The sequence below is a fragment of the Diplotaxodon limnothrissa genome, linkage group LG3 (genome assembly GCF_057381915.1).
Source record: "Diplotaxodon limnothrissa isolate DT_005_m linkage group LG3, D_limnothrissa_male_GT1.1, whole genome shotgun sequence".
NCBI lineage: Eukaryota > Metazoa > Chordata > Actinopteri > Cichliformes > Cichlidae > Diplotaxodon > Diplotaxodon limnothrissa.
Window position 1 is genome coordinate 48,091,308 of NC_140598.1, and position 17,142 is coordinate 48,108,449.

Consider the following 17,142-nt stretch of genomic DNA (forward strand, 5'->3'; position numbering starts at 1 on the left):
TGCAGCTGGTGTGTAAGTGTGCGTGTGTGTTGATGTCAGTGACTATTCGATTAGAGCTGCAAAAGCTGCAGTGGTCATCTTGTTCACTTTGTAGACTGGCACAAGGCGAATACAGTTTGTTTTTCTTGATTAAACAGTAAAAATTGGACAAGCTTGAAGGTTAACTGAACTTTTAATGACAGAGGGAACCATTGGAGCTAAAATCTAAGAATGTTTGTGGATTTATAAGTTGTTTTTAATGATTCTGCCTTGTGTCACCTACATCGTAACACTCTCCAGTGAAGTATTACTAATACAGCTTTTTTAAAATAGTGTTAATGCCAATTTCTTGGTTTAAATGACTTTTTTTTTGGTTTGTTTGAAAGTCAATGTCAAAGTGTTTTTTTTTGTTTCTTTTTCTCCTGTGTCGGCGTTTAAAGTGTTACAGTTGTGATGTCGGCGGCACATGTCCATCTCTGTTTTTCCTCTCCTGTTACACAACGCTTCGCTAACGAGTGGTCACCGCCGAGCAAACACTCAGCTAGCTGCGGATTGATTTTTTTCTTTTCTTTTTTCTTTTTTTTTTAGGGATTTCAAAAAAATTTGAATGTATTGAATTCAGTTTACGTGTGAACGACTGATTAGTTTTGTTAAGACAGTAGAGATCACAGACTTTTAGAAATTAGGCTCCTCTTTTTCCTCGTGATGACAACCACTGAAGGCCCTTACAGACAGAGAGCTGCCTTACATACAATATGTCGGGTTTTAGGGTTCCTGGATGATGGACTGTGGTTTGACGTAGAGGTTGCTCGATCCAAACTAAAAACAGGAGGTTTCATTCCACTACTAATTCCTTTAAAAGATACTGGCTTAAGCGTAAAATGCTGCATTTGCTGAAACAAATCAAAGACCTTTGCTAAGAAAATAGAACAAACTTTTAGTACTACTTTATTGCAATGATGCGTCAAATAAGAGTTGGTGGAGACCAAAACTGAGCTAAAAGCATATTCTGTTGTGTCCCCCCCCTTTAGAAACTAAAACAGTTCCCACTCCACATTTTAACTCCTTCCAGTAAAGTCAGCCAGAGTTGAGTTTCTGCATCGTTAGGTCAGCAAAATAAGAACTGTGAAAATAATGATTAAAATACTAGATGCACTATATGGACAAAAGACCTGAGTCAGCTACATGTTACACATGGAAACGCATGCTGTGAAGCTCCCGGCGCACAGTTTTTGTGCTGATGTTAATGTCTATGCCATATCCCTCATCGCTCGGTGACCCCACTCTGTAACTTTATGTGGTCGGGAACTTCGTGGATAAGTTGCCATGGTTACTCCTGTTTAGTAATAGTACTTACAGCTGACAGTGGGATATTAAAGAGGGAAATACTTCAATGGTGGCACCCTGTTACAGCACCTCACTCAAATTCAGTGAGCTCTTTGCCCATTCTTTCACAGATGTTGTAAAGGCAGACTGTCTGGCTAGATGAATGATTTTTGTGGCAACGGGTCTGAAAACAGTTGAATTCAAACATTAGGAGGTGTGTCTCAATACTTTTGTCCATATAATGTATATTAGGACTCAGTCAATGAGGCAGTGGTTCTTTTCCCCACTACATGGCAACCTCAAAACTATTTGCTAAATGTATGAACTCGTAGTGTTGAAATAGTAGGTTTTTCTAACTTTAGTATGGAAGTGTGGTACGGCATTTTTAAATTTGCGAAATTTGTACAATATTTGGAACGAAACCTTCAACTTTTTAACGTAAATTGTAGCTGGGCTCGAGTATCTGCTGTTGGAAGAGACCTCTAATTGAGTCAAAATGCTCTTTGCCTTGTAGTATTGTTAGCCAAATTATTGCAATGATGCGATTTCCTGAAATTAAGCGTAGTCTTTTCATGCCTCTTCAACTTGTGCGCTCAGAGGGAGATCACTGAAACTGAGCATTAGAGGTATTAAAAATCACTGCCAGAAACTAAAATGTGAAGAAATTGTGAGAATATCCAGAGATATGTGAGTTTTTGGTGGATGCTGATAGCCTGAAAACACCCTACATTAACAACAAAGTGATCCTTGTTTTGAAGTTATTGCATTGTCAACACAGTCTCATTCCTTATCACCTAACAAAAACTGATTTCACCCCATTTACATGTTCTGCCGTCTCTCTGAACAAGCTGGTTGTTCTGTGTAAGTCCTGAAATTCTTGCTGTGTATTTTTTTTTTTTTTTTTAATACCTGTACCTCTGTACCTGTGTCAATGTGTTTGTGACGATGGTTCTTCTGTCCTTGACTAGTCGTGGTTAGAGATTAGGAGCTGTTCGGTCCATCAGTAATCTGTCAGTGGTCAGCAGTGTCTTTCTCTCTCTGCCATCCTTCTGGTGATGAGTCTTCTTCTTCACCAAGCCTCCACAAGCTCACCTTTCTGAGAGCATGCCGTTACCCCCTCACACGTTTTAATTTAATTTAATTTTGCCACCTGTCTTCATGAAAATGTGAGTTACCTGTGAAAGCAGTAGATTTCTACCCGACCGAGGTTCTGCTCAGAACAGAGCGCCCTGAGCTTGTGGACTTGTGAAGAGTATTTTGCACATGCCATCATTTCTTCAGCAGCAGTCTTCAGCTTTTTTGCCTTTTGCCTATAACAATACTATAAGAAACAATGATGCTTGTACATATCAGAATAGTACTTGTTATATTGTATTCTTTATTTTTTTGCTTTTGTTTTTTTTAATTTGACATGTTTTGTAGTACCGCTTTTTTCATGATTACGTTTGTCAATCAAACAGATGTGGGATGAGAAGTGGAAGTGTTTCATTGTTTCATTGTTTTTTTTAAATAAAGATATTCTTGATTTGTAGCCCTGTCTCCTCTTACTGGACTACAGATGTGTGCTTGTACTACAGCTCCATACAGCTTATTTCTGAAGTGGAACAAACTGATGCAGACACTGTAGGCTGTCTGGGTAAATATCACTTAATATGTGCTGCTCAGTGACGTAAAATTGCAGAAATAATGGGAACTTTACTAATTATAGTCTTTGTTGGAGAGTAAAATCAGATTTCTGATGAATACATAAAGTGTAAAAAGTATAAATTAAGCTTAGCACATGATACTTATGAAACAAGGCAGCGGGTCCTGTGGATGGAGGATGCTGGTGACATCATCGGACAAAGAGCTTTAGCAAACCAAGAGAATTATATCCAAACTTCTGTTTTGTAAATAGTCTACGAGTTTTAAAAATTCATTATTCATATCAAGTGTTTGTATTGTTGTTGCTTTTATTTTTTTAAAACAATCTTTTATCGTAACTAATCATCTATATAAAGATGTCGCCGAGTGAACGTTTTACAATAAATAATAATAATAAACTTTATAAAGCACACTTAAAAACCAAGGGTATGTCAAGGTGCTTAACATGTAAGATAGAGAATAGGAGCAATTACGTTTTCCTATTTTACCTTAATGTTACTAAACAATACCATGCAAATAGCATAATAATTTACACCATGTCAATTTAGGTTATTATATTAAATAGAGTCTTGAGGGAAACTGAAAAATTCAGACGCTCGGATGTTGCGAGAGCGACAACTCGACTATACGCATGCGCAAGATGTATTCCCCGCCTTGACTGAAAAATGTCGAACGTGAATCATCTTAGTGCTTTTTCAATCTTTGGTTGGGGTCTCTGGGAACTCAGCCATTTCGTTTTCTCTGTCAAATTTTGAAGCACATCCACAAAATAATCAGTTTTATGCCGAATAAAGGTTCAGTCGTTTATTCTGTGAACACCGAGGTTAAAGTTAAAAACACAGCTAAATATTAGCTGTGTCCACCCCGTCATCTACTGTCAAGTGACAGCTGGGTAAGTTAAAGTGAAGAAAAACGTAAACAGCAGCTAGCCAAGGTGGCTTTTAGCTCAGTTAAACTTGTTGCCGTAATCGCATTAAAGTAAACTCAGTAGCGTGCGCGAGCTATTTCGGTTTATCTACAAATAACTGCAGGCGTGTTAATTCAACAAAGCAGGTGTGCTAGCGGCAGCTCTCGTCACCCAGCAGTCTTCAAAGTAAAGCTAATTTTAATTTAATGGCTGCTTTGTGAAGTGAATTTTAGAAAAACAAGCGGACCGTGTTTTCGTGTATTAGTACAAGTTGCTCAGCGTTGAGAGAGCACTCTCCGTTTCGTCCTTGGATGCCGTTATCTTCCCATTGCCACTTGTCTAACTGTAAATGGAGTTTTATTTTGAAAAACCGGCACCGGACGCTTGTTCGTTTTGGTAAACTTGACGCGGGTCTGTCCGGAGCATCACAACATTGTGCTGCCGCTTTGTTCGAGGCTCTGTAATTGCTGCGTTTATCTTCGATGAAGGTAAAACTGAGGATAAATAATAATAATACTTGCACTACGGTGCACTTAAACGGTCAGAATAGATTGTAGTTTATGTTGCATGAGGGCAGTTTGTCGGTATATTTGTAGCAGTGGGACGGCCAGGTCGATAAATCTGTCGCTAGAAATGAAGCATCGCTCTTTACGTGGTGTTTGTTGCGGGATTATGTGTGCATATTGTAAATAATGCAGCCCTGCGTGTGCTGATGATGATAATGATATAATAATGATACGCATCTCTGTGTTGTGTAACACCTTGGAGGATCGGGCCTGCACTGTTTACAAACAGGCTGCATGTCGGGACCAGACACATCAACACGTTTTCAGCGATGGACAGGCATTTATTTGGCCTTATGTTCATCGTCTGTTGTAGCTTTATGCTTTTTGAGCAGTGCTCTCTGCTGTCGGTCACCTTCACTGATCTGCCGACTTCCTCCCCGGCATTAGGCCTCGGCCATCCACCGGCTCCTGCCTTTATTCATGGCTCTGAAGGGTTTAATTCAAACGTGAGGGGTGTGCGATCGCGATCATTTCCTGCTGCCGCTCGTTTGTCCGCCCGCACAGTTAGCTCTGTTCTTCTGCATTTGTGAAGCGGTGGACTTGAAAGGAAGCGTGAATATTGGTGCATTGCAGTCAAGTGTATGAGGCAAGATGGGAGGGGGTGGGAGAGGAGGATGGGTGAGAGAGGAAGGGAGGGAGCAGGAGAGAACAGGTGCGCCTCCTCCATCAAAGCTGGGAGAGAGAGAAAGTCACGATGTTGCACATTTGGCTCCTCTGACGACCTCTTTCTCCTCCTGCTGCGGCTGCAACCCTTTCACTTACATCTGGTCAATATGGAGACAGTGCGCATGCTCAAGGCGGAAAGTCGCCGTTTACTGTGCCAGAAGTGGCCCACGGTTTGGATATTGGACTTTGTAAATGTTATCTAAATATTAATACGCAGCATGAATGTTTCTCTTTTCCTGGCTGGAAGGATTCACAGTGCACACGTGTATCTGCCAGGCTCATCATGGACATGACTAATCATGACTAATGATTTAAAGACCATATAGCACTACATTTACTGTGAGTACTCCCAGAAGATCAGGAAGTCAATTTAAAGATCTGCCTTTAGGTTGTGAGAGATCAGTTAAAGTTGTAAATGTATGATTGAGAATTACAGGAAAGAAGTTTGATATTCTGAGATTTAAAAAAAAAAAGGTAAAAATACATAAATGTATTAGGAAAAAACATAAAAATTACTGTAAAAATACACTTTTCTAAAGGTTAGAGCTGTGAATATGTGAAGAAAAAGAAAAGATGGATGTTCTAAGAGTAAATTGGTTAGTTTATTATCTGGCATACATACAAAGAAAAAATATGCTCCAATGTTTTTTTTGTATTAAAGATGTAAATTTATGAAGGGCAGAAAAATTCCAACTTAAATAACAGAATTTTTCTGAGGTTAAAGTAGCAAAGTTACACTAAAAAGTAATCTTTTTTTTAGAGATAAAGATGTAATTGGAGAAGGAAACTCAAGTTTAAAGTCTAATATTCTCTGAGGCTATAATTTGATCTATTTGCTGGCTTTTTAAGAGTCTTTTACTTATTTGTATACAATGTATGAATCCAATTTCTAACCTACGACTGCTCAGTTATGCTGCTACAGATGTTGGGACATTTGTCTTAGTTTAAAATAACATTTCATCCAGATGTCCGTCTGGCTCTAAATCCGACGCCGCTGTGATAATCGTTGCCCCGCCCTCACAAGGTTAGCTTTGTTCACTGATCACTTCTCCTGTTAATTGGATTTGCTGGTCTGTGTTTGTTTCAGGCTAAATTTACTTTAATTATCCGTCCAGTATACAATCTCACAGACAACCTTTCTCTTTCTGTCTGATGTCGGGAAGCTTTTATACAGCGTGCCTTCTGTTCATAACAAGACACGCTTGTGCTGCGTGGTTTTTGTTTTTCATCCATCTCTTTTAACTCCATCATTTACAGGATGATGCCAAACAGGAAATGAATCTCAGGAACAGTCCCTTCATTCGCGTTGTCAGTGTTTCTCATTTTGTTCTCCTCATTACTTTTGTTTGCGCCACATCATGTCCTTAAGTGTTTCCGGTGTGGTATTTCTCATTCATGAGCAGGTGGATAGAGGAACTGTCGGCAGCGCTGGGTTTGAGTCATAATATTACTCCACTATTTGTCTCATCTTTTGTGTCATTATGTCCTCACGCCGCAAATTAATCATCGCTCGTTTCTGTTTCTTTGCCACCTTCTGTGGCAGGATGTGGTTACACTGAACACCTAATGTTTTGAGGGTTTCAAGCAGGGCAGAATGTGAATCAGAAATGTAAGTAAATGTAGGTTTTGCTTCCCTTTTCTCACAGTGTGTGTGAAACCTGGCAATGTCCACCATGGTGTATCCACGTGAAGAAGCCCTGGAGCGACTGAGCCAGGATGAGATCGTCCTTAACACTAAGACCGTCATGCAGGGTCTGGAGACGCTACGTGGCGAGCACGCCCAGCTCCTAAACTCTCTGCTGGACTGCACCCAGCCACCTGTTGCACAAGAGAAGTCGGGGCTGCTGCGCAAGAGTCTGGAAGCCATTGAGCTGGGTCTGGGAGAGGCACAGGTGAGAGACAGACACTTAGGTTTTTGACGTTTACACTGAATTGTACACTGAAGTTCACACTCTATTGTGAACCTAATACAATAGGATGCTTTTATAAGGGTTTTTTTTTTTTTTACAAAGGCAATAAACAGGACATCTTGGATCGTCACTAGGCGGCCTGATGGCTTTGTGATATATCATGCATGAAAGAAGCTTTGTTGATATAAATGAAGTCTTTTGAAACAAAAATTATACGATCCTTATAAGGTGTGATTGGTGCATACATGCTGAATGCAGGTCGTTCTAACCTGTTGCTAGGCAGCATCTTAATATGTGATATAGATAAGAACCTCCTAATGTGTATCTGTGGACCAAGGTGTTTGTTCACCTCTTGATCATGTGGCAGAGTTGGTGCACAAAGAAACAAAGAAACAGATATTTTTGTGATTTTTACAATTTCCTTTTACACCAGGTGATCATCGCCCTGTCCAGCCACCTGAGCGCCGTGGAGTCGGAGAAGCAGAAGCTGCGCGCTCAGGTGCGCCGCCTCTGCCAGGAGAACCAGTGGCTGCGGGACGAGTTGGCTGGAACGCAGCACAAGCTGCAGCGCAGCGAGCAGAGCGTCGCCCAGCTGGAGGAGGAGAAGAAGCACCTGGAGTTCATGAACCAGATCAAGAAGTTCGACGACGACGTGTCGCCCTCCGAGGAGAAGAACCAGAGCTCGGGCGGCAGCACAGGCGGAGACGCTTCAAAGGATAACCTGGATGACTTATTCCCTAATGATGATGACCAGGGACCAGGTATGACATCAGCAGAGAGGCCTTAATGGGATGACTCATTTTAAGATGAGTACATTGGGATTTTACTGATGAATTTGTGCTCAAGCCAGTCAAAGCCTCACATAAAGCTGAAATCTGTCATTTAATACAAGAATGATTCTGAGAGGCGCACATGTTATGTAGGGATTGTTTGTTTTTGGCTCCCATGTGACCAAGACAGTTTGAATGAATTATGATATAACGATTTGATGAGGTTAATCACAGTACAGGCTGTCCACGGCCCAGTTTAGCAGAGAGAGTGCCAAATGTGGTACACCACAGGAAGAGATAACCGGTAGCTCACTGGGTGTTCAGTCACTGTGCAGCGTTCACCTATGCACATGTAATGATGACCGACCACAAGCCGCCTTGTCTGATCTACTCATGCTGCAGCTACTTCAAGGAAACATCTGGCATGCATACACATGTGAGTTAAGAGTGGGCAGACATTTTACTTTAGTTTTACAGTTTTTAATCATTGCTTTATTTTTTATCTTAATAATATAGCACCTGTAGCCCTGAAGTCTGAACTGCAAGTCATTTAAATAGTTCAAATCTTGTGCTATAGGTTTTTTTTTTAGCAGCTCTTCAACACAGCACATACAAAGATAAATCAGTTGTGTCAGTGTATGCAGCGTCTTTAGCTTTCCTGCAAATTAACCACACGCTACGTGCTGAACCTTCATTCGCTCTTACAGTGAAATATACATTCAGCCATAGTCTGAATGGCTAGTTAGCGTTCAGCAGCAGCAAGAGCATAACAAGCAGGAGAGAGGGTAGAGAGTACGACACATAGCTTTTAAAAGGCTTTATCTACTTTTTGGAGAACATGACTATCATCAAATTATATAAAGGAAAAGAAAATCTTGTTACAGAAGCTTCCTCCATTTCCTGCTGGAGTGCTGATCACTACAGCAGATCTGACTTCATGTTTTTTATCCACCATATGTTCTGCTTGGATCTGACAGTAACTTAGTTACTATTTTTGAAAACTGATGGAGTACTGAACAAATAATTCATCTGAGAACTTCATGTAACGCTTTAAAAACTTCTAGTAGGTAGTTTTGGTTATTCTCGACCATGCTGTGCTTCGTGTCACAGCCCAGCCCAGTGGAGAGGTGGCAGCCCAGCAGGGAGGCTACGAGATCCCGGCGCGCCTCAGGACGCTGCACAACCTGGTGATCCAGTACGCCTCTCAGGGGAGGTACGAGGTGGCTGTGCCGCTGTGCAAGCAAGCCCTGGAGGACCTGGAGAAGACATCTGGGCATGACCATCCAGACGTCGCCACTATGCTCAACATCCTGGCTCTGGTGTACAGGTGGGGGCTTGAGAGTGTGGACGCTTTTCATAAACTATTCATTGTTGTAAAATAAAGCCTCTGAACACAGCGCCATGGGTCTGTGCTTTGTGTTTTGTGCTCCAGGGACCAGAACAAATACAAAGAAGCCGCTCATCTTCTGAATGACGCTTTAGCCATCAGGGAGAAGACACTGGGGAAGGACCACCCAGCTGTGGCTGCAACCCTCAACAATCTCGCTGTATTATATGGCAAGAGGGGCAAATACAAGGAGGCTGAGCCTCTCTGCAAGAGAGCACTGGAGATCAGAGAGAAGGTACAATTGCAGTTTTGTTCATATTTGTGTTTTAGCAACTGAATCACCTTTTGATATAAAGGGTACATAAGCAGACAAGTTACCCAGACAGTCTCCATGTGGTCACGTGATTGTAGTTTGTTTTGCAAATGTGTGGTTGTCTCACTGTTGTAACCAGGTGCTGGGGAAGTACCATCCAGACGTGGCTAAGCAGCTGAACAACCTGGCCCTACTGTGTCAGAACCAGGGCAAGTACGACGAGGTGGAGTACTACTACGGACGAGCCCTGGAGATCTACGAATCCAAGCTCGGAGCTGATGACCCCAATGTGGCCAAAACCAAAAATAACCTGGTGGGAACTTAATTTGCACTACAGACTGTAAAGATAGATGTAGCGTCAGGGTGTAAAATGGCCAGCAGGGGGCGACTCCTCTGGTTGTAAAAATGTGTCTGGTTCTGTAAAGGTCTTTGGGAAAACTCCCCTGCTGTTCATGTGATTTAAGACGGTAGTAAACGCTGCCCTGATGAGCTTCTGGTCTCAGTCACGGGATTAAAGTCTGAACATCGTGTCGCATTCAGTAATTTTTTTATATTTTCCCTTCAGAGCCAAAAAGGAGGATAAAGAAAATATTGATTTATGTTTGATTGACAAGCTGCTGTCTTATGAGCGTCCTGTGTCAGTCAAAAGGACAACAGCTAAGTGTTCACCTTGGGGCTTCTCACTGGGACCAGTTAAAATCTAATGTTGGCTATGCCCATCTTTTATATACAGTCTATCATTTGAACACCCTTCTGCCTCTTCACTGTTTCACTACCTTTATAGTTTTTTTCCCCTATGACTATTTCACCTATTTCTAAGATATTTTATTGATCTGATCAGGATTGTCGGTGCTTCCTGTTTCTCTTTAGGCCACATGCTACCTGAAGCAGGGGAAATTTGCAGACGCTGAAGCTCTGTACAAAGAGATTTTGACCAGGGCGCACGAGAAGGAGTTTGGCTCTGTCAACAGTAAGTAGAGCCAACAGGCAAACAGCTGAGTCACACTGAAGTGACTGTATCAGATCCTGCTGGTCACAGAGTTACTCAAATTGCCAGGACTGGGCAGAGAGGAGCAGGCTGTGAGTCAGGCTCAATTTACATCAGAAGTCTTCCTGTTAGCCTTGTTTTTTTAGATTCAGGCTGTGGTTTGGTCACACCCTGACGGCCGCATCGCTCTGAGTTCTCAGCAAGTCAGAGGATTACACTGAAGCTCGCAAAGCAGCTTAATGCTGATGGTTTCCTCCCGCCTATCCAGCTAAGTCTATCAAACCCTTATGTGCTCACATGCTCAGCACGAGAGCGGGCTTTAGCTGGGTTTGGTGAGTGACAGCTGCTTGTTTACATGAAATCAAATGTGTTTACATAGACAGAGAGGCATTACCTCAAACTAAAAATGGGTAATTTCAGGATTTTGGTCATTTTTCAGGACAATTAAAATACTTTTTAAACTCAAATCCAACTCCATGCTGTATTTCAGGACTCTAGACAGTTCCTCCTTAATCATAACTATTATTTCCCTTTTAACCCAACGTTTTTTTATTTGACTGCAACTGCTTTTGAAGGGCAGCCATGGAAAATGTGCCTGAAATGACCAAATTACAGACCATATTAGAGGATATCCAGCAGACTGAAGTGTCATTCATAGTTATTGGGTTATTTTTATGATTTTAACAGTGCAGAACAATAAAAAGCATCTTAAGTCCTCTTCAGTGTGGGTTTGGTGGCCCACACATGATGTTCTTGTATAAAAAAAGTAATTATGTGATATTTCTGCCTGTTGCAGATGATAATAAACCAATCTGGATGCACGCTGAGGAAAGAGAAGAGAGCAAGGTAGGCAGGCAACACATACAGTGGGTATAAGGACAAGGTTTTTTTGTTGTTTTAACTTGCTGCCTATCGGACCAGCATTTTGTACTTGTCTCCTCCTGCTTTCTGACTCGTTTAATATTAATCTGTGTCACTCTTTCTTTCAGGGCAAACGCAAGGACTCAGGCCCATATGTAGAGTATGGGAGCTGGTACAAGGCCTGCAAGGTGGACAGGTAAATCAGACATTTAGATCCACTGGAAACAGGTCAAAGTCTAAACTGTCTGATCATGTATGTGACCTAACTGTGAATGTCTACCAAGGGAGGCTGCTCTGATCTGATGGCCTTTTTGTCTTTTTAAAAAGATGAAAAATGGTAACACAGAGGAACAGAACAGGGAAACTATCATCACCAAAAAGGAAGGGAAACAAAGCTCATTACAAATCTATGTTTGCCTCAAAAGACTAGAAGTTAAACCACTGACTTTATCAGTCTGTGGTTCGTCATTCTTCTAGTTTTATAGTAGAAACGGCACATTTCCATCCCTTTTGTTTGAGGAGCAGATACTTTGCAGACTGTGTAACAGTAAACTTCTCAAAGCAGCAGAGAGTGTTTGCTTTGTGGTTCAGTTTGGGAAAGGTCTAACGCTTGATTGTTTAACCCTGATTGATGGATTAGGTTACTTTTAAAAGATCTAAAGAAAAAAAAAGCTGGATTTCTTTCTTTCTCAACAGCCCAACAGTGAACACAACCCTCAAAAGCTTGGGAGCTTTGTACCGTCGCCAGGGCAAACTGGAGGCCGCAGAAACACTGGAGGAGTGCGCCAGCAAGTCACGCAAACAGGTGCAACAGGAACCCTCTCGACGACGGCCGTTTGAATTACCGCCTTTAGATTAGTCATCTGGGCTCTTTTCAGGGATTTTTCAGTTAAGCGAGCGGATTTGTTCAACAGGCATTCCAGCTACGATTTATTGGCTCATAAACTGTGTGCCAAAGTGATTTAAAGATCAGTCGTACTAATGTTTGCACATAGTAAAGAACACATGCTGCGTCTGCTGTTGTATAAAAGGGTTTTTTTTCAGGCCCTTGCATCACCCTTGTCTTTATTTTCCTCTCTCAGGGTATTGATGCCATTAACCAGAGTAAGGTGGTGGAGCTGCTGAAGGACGGAGGCTCTGGGAGCGACAGACGACACAGCAGGGAGGGAACGAACGGACCTGGTGGACAGAGAGGGGAGAACGAGGGCGACGACTCGGCTGAGTGGAACGGGGTAACATAAGTTTGGAAGCTAATAAAGTAGCAGTATGTGTTCACATTGACTGGATGTGACTACAGCGTAAACCACAGTGTGAATAATTTCATAAAGTACTGTGGAAATCCTTGTCTGTGAGTCTGTTCTAGCGTGCCTTAAAGGAGGTGTTTTTCTAAAGTTTTACTGTTGCACATCTCGCCCTCAGGATGGTAACGGGTCTCTGCGCCGCAGCGGCTCCTTCGGTAAGATTCGTGATGCTCTGAGAAGGAGCAGCGAAATGCTGGTGAAGAAGCTGCAGGGCAGCGGTCCTCAAGAACCCCGCAACCCAGGGTAAGACTACTGCAGCTGTGCAGTCAGGTTATAGTTATGGTTACTTCAGTTTTTCTTCTCGCCAGTCCAAATTACATTCGCACTTCAGTTCCCAAAGCTAAAAGTACATCTTCAAAAAATTCAGACCAATTATAACACTGTTCAAAACTGAAACATACGAAACTGAAACAAAGATGAACATCGTTGAACACACAGGACGTTGAAGCACAAGGATGATTCTCATAATGAATGTGCAAGCAGGAAATCTGCATCAACTGTGTGATGCTGTTGTGTCAACATGAAGAAGTAATGAGTCATGTTTCCAGCACGTTGTTGAATTGAGGCAGCTCTGAAAGAGAAACGGGGTCCAACCTGGTACTATAAAGGCGTACCTAATAAAGGGTCCAGTGGGTATATAGTTGAGTATAACATTTACAATTGAGCATGAAGGTTGCGTGACCTTGTAAATAAGATCCACGATGAAGCCTTAATTGCTCGGGAACCATGATGGGTGGTCTGCCTTGTCCATTCCTAAATATTACTCAAATCACTCAGTTTTGTAAAAACACTTTCTGTCTTTAACTCATTACTGAAGTTTGTGGTTTGAGTTCACTGGTAATCGTGTGTTTCTGTACAGAATGAAGAGAGCCAGCTCCCTTAACTTCCTCAATAAGAGCACCGAGGAAACCACACAGGTACTTTATTCCTCACAGCTGCAATTTCACTCAGGAAATTCTATCTTTCGAATTAAATATCGAGTCCAGGTGATTGTCTGTTACCTGACAGAATATGCACAGCGTTTCCTAACCCAAATACTAACACGACCTGATCTGCCTGCAGGATGTCAACTCTGGACTCTCAGACAGCAGGGGGCTAAGCGCCAGCAACGTAGACCTATCCAGACGCAGCTCCCTGCTCGGCTAGACCGGAGACGGGAGGCAGAAGCGGCCCGAGGAGGAGAGGCTGTTTGCAGCTCGGTTTGGTCCAACTACACACTTAAAGCTCAACGCCAGATCAAACACTTTGCGCCTGCAGCATATTTTTTTAAAGAACACTGGGGAGGAGGGAAAGCATTAGCTCCACACTCGAGGTCGTCCTCTGAGACGCCGCTGCTTCGCTGTATAAAACGCTGCCATCGATCAGAAAAGAGAATATTTAGATACACATTTACGAGCATGCTGCTTACTAGTTCGTGGAACGTCTGCACCTGAACGCCTCGTGTTTTTTCTGGGGGGTTTTTGGGGTTTTTTCCACTCACAGCACCGTAGCAGAGCATCGTGCGTTATGACAGGTCGGTTCCTTCAGTCCAGATCTCTTATGTGCAGAAACTCAACCTTAGGTGGGCTAATTATAATCCAGGTCCAGTCCAGTTTCACCAGTAGCATGAAGTAGACACAGACACTAACCATCCACCTGAAGCATATTGCAGATGGTAAAAACGGTACTACCTGAAAGATAGAGCAGAGGTGTAACAAGAGGATACAAGCATCATTAGCACTAACCATTTCAACCTCACTTTATGCCTTTTTTATGTAAATACAGATTTAAATTATTTGGTATTTGATTCTGTGTGTATAGTGCACTGATTTATTTCTTTGTTTGTTTGTTTACACTTTATTTCTGGTAAAGAGGGTCTCATTTAGAAGTAAAACACTACCTGTATGAAGGGCGGAGACTGGAGATGAAGGAAAAGAATGGAGTGATGTGAAGGTGAAAGGTTAATGGGCATTGGTTGATTGTATCCGTGACACTAAATGTTGATAAATGTATTACCTCAACTGTTCATGTCCGATACCAAGTCGTCAAAGTTTCACTATAATCGTGTGCTTTAAATGTGACAGTACTGTATTTCTAGCAACAATCTTGCGATCTACTGAGCATACTTTGATGGGAAAGGTTATTCATTTCCACTGGATTGGGTTGTGACAGCGTTTGGGGGCAGAAACTGCAGTTTTTCATGAGTCAAAAGACAGAAAACGGGACAGAAAATTCATTTGAGGAAAGATTTTTTTTTATTTTTTTTTTAAATTTTTGGGGGTTCACATCCTCTAAAATGATGCCGTTGCGTTCCTAGTGACTTAATTTAAAGTCACGTTAAAAGAGCTTTTAGGGGTCGTGCGTAATCCAGGACATACTGTTTCATGTCCCATGTCCTATTTTGCACTGCAGGTTTAGGAAAAGATCATGTTTTATGTTAAAATTCTGCCTTTCATAGCATTTCTGTTGGGAAAAAAAGTCCTTTACAGGAGTCCATGTGCGATGAGTTGACTCTAAAACGGCAGTATTTGACTCCTCGGTGTCCCTGAAGCCTCAACAGGGAGTTTAATCAAAGTTTGTTTTGGTACCTTTTACCTGAGCTTCATGCGACTAAATAATAAAGAAAATTTGATGTTTAAAAATAATGTGTTTACAATCATTACAGCAGGATATTGAAGTGAAAGTGTCTTTTAAAGCTGTGGGTAACCCTCTTAATTATTTGATCAGAGCTGATGCAGCCCATCAGCTGATGTGTTTACTGTCATTCCTCTTGTGAGTTTGTTGTAGTTTTTTCTGTATTTACTGTTGTTGAATGTGCATCATTTTGTGCAAATCAGTCCTTATTGTTACATTTCTTTATTTCTTTTTTTTTTCTCCTGGGTGGATCAGTCATCAGTCGTAATCAAACCCTCGCAGGGAGCTGGCTGATGGTGGTCCGTCCTCGCTGACTTTTTTTGTTGTTCTGAAGCGATTTTTTTGTTTTGGCTCTGAGCTTTTATGTCGACGGTACAAACAGCTGGTTATTTGAATGTTGATTTTTAATGTTGATTGTGCGGGGTCTGGTGGATTGTTGTTGTTTGCAAGCCAGGACGCTACTATCAGGAGAACTATCCGCCGAATGTACTTCTTATCATGTTAAAGCAAAATTAGGGTCAGCAAGTGATGTTACACCCTCAAGTTTTTCCTTGACTTGACTTCATGACGAGAAAGTAAACGAAAAGGTGAATGTGAGTTCTAAAAAGGTGAAGGCAGGTTCGTGTGAGGCTGTTTTGCCATCGCCACGCAGCTACGGAAACCGAAGGCACGCTTTTTTTCTTTTTAATTTTTAATTAGCCTTCGATCTCTGAGTGGCGCTAAGTTTATCCTGTCTGCTTCAGAACGTGCGTGATGGTGCAGGTTTAATGAACGGAGGAAAGGAGGAGTACCGAAAGTGCAGGACGGAGTTAAAAAGAAGTGAGTGGAAGAGCTTTGGAAAGACGCTGGAAAAACATAAAGTGCTTTAAGTGTTGTTCACAGCGAATAATGTACAGAGTTATACATGTATGACCTTTATATACGCGTTTACTGTTTGTCACTTATTCACTCATAAGAATGATGGAAGATTCCTATAACCATACACACAATCTCAACACTGTCTAACTGTATGTGTGTGTTTATGTGTATATACATATATATTTAAAAATCAAATGGTGAAACACTAGTTTGTAGCTGAAGATCCAGTAAAGATCAGTGCTTCTTTCCAGTACACACCATCATATCAATACTTACCAGTACTGTAAGGTATTAATCATTCACTTCTACACCCTGGGTCGGTGCAGTGTAATAACTGGGATTTCAGGAGATGCAGACTCCTTAAACATGTCACCGCTAATGCACTATTTTCTCATGTGGGAGAACAAAACTGCTACGGCTGTAAATATTAATTTGTGATCAATGCAGCAGCAACAATTTGATCCAAAGCTTAAAAGAGAAGTCTTGATTTCTGTGTGCTGTCTGTCCAAATGTGTATGGAGATCAGTGCATGTACTCAGAGCCACTGATGGTGATGTACGTACGCAGGCCTTCTCTCTTTTTTTTTTGTTATTTTTCTTTGTTTTTATTTTGTTGCTGATGATTTCATGCATCTTATTATGACGGGGCCAACCTAATGTGTATTTTAATCAAAGGTTCAATAAATGCAAATTCCACTTTTCAAACCAAATCCGCCTCCTGTGTGTTTTCCAAACGTCTACAAAGGCGAACGTGCGCGCTGAATTGTTTTAACCATTTCAAAGTACGTGTGTGTTTAAGTTTTGACAGCCAGGGTGTGGGGTGTTAACCGTACGCTGTGCTTTTTGCAGCCTTCACAGAGGTGAGTGCTTCTCTTGTTACTTCCTGTTTCTCAGACAGCCGAGCCCCACAAAAAGGAAACCAGACCAACCAGCAGCTCATGATGAGCCTCGGCAGCACCATGATAGATTGATCAGCTGTTGTGCTGTTGAGACGCAGTCCTTCGATCGTCGAAGACAAAGACCAGACCAAGATTAGACCGTAAGGTTGGTGCTTTTTAGTTTGTTCTTGATCTGATTTAAAAATAACTCTTTGTTTATCCTGATCAAAGTATTG

General features: G+C 41.7%; 1 protein-coding gene across 1 annotated transcript; it reads left to right on the forward strand.

Annotated features, from left to right (window-relative positions):
- The first annotated feature begins 4,295 nt into the window (after positions 1-4,295).
- On the forward strand, positions 4,296-13,704 carry klc2 (kinesin light chain 2). The gene is made up of 14 exons (XM_085350746.1): positions 4,296-4,344; positions 6,735-6,980; positions 7,432-7,759; positions 8,879-9,095; positions 9,201-9,390; positions 9,548-9,721; positions 10,279-10,378; positions 11,193-11,242; positions 11,386-11,453; positions 11,954-12,062; positions 12,340-12,489; positions 12,677-12,801; positions 13,418-13,475; positions 13,621-13,704. The coding sequence occupies exons 2-14, from the start codon at positions 6,753-6,755 to the stop codon at positions 13,702-13,704; spliced, it is 1,881 nt and encodes a 626-aa protein (XP_085206872.1). The 5' UTR covers positions 4,296-4,344; positions 6,735-6,752.
- The last annotated feature ends 3,438 nt before the right edge of the window (positions 13,705-17,142 follow it).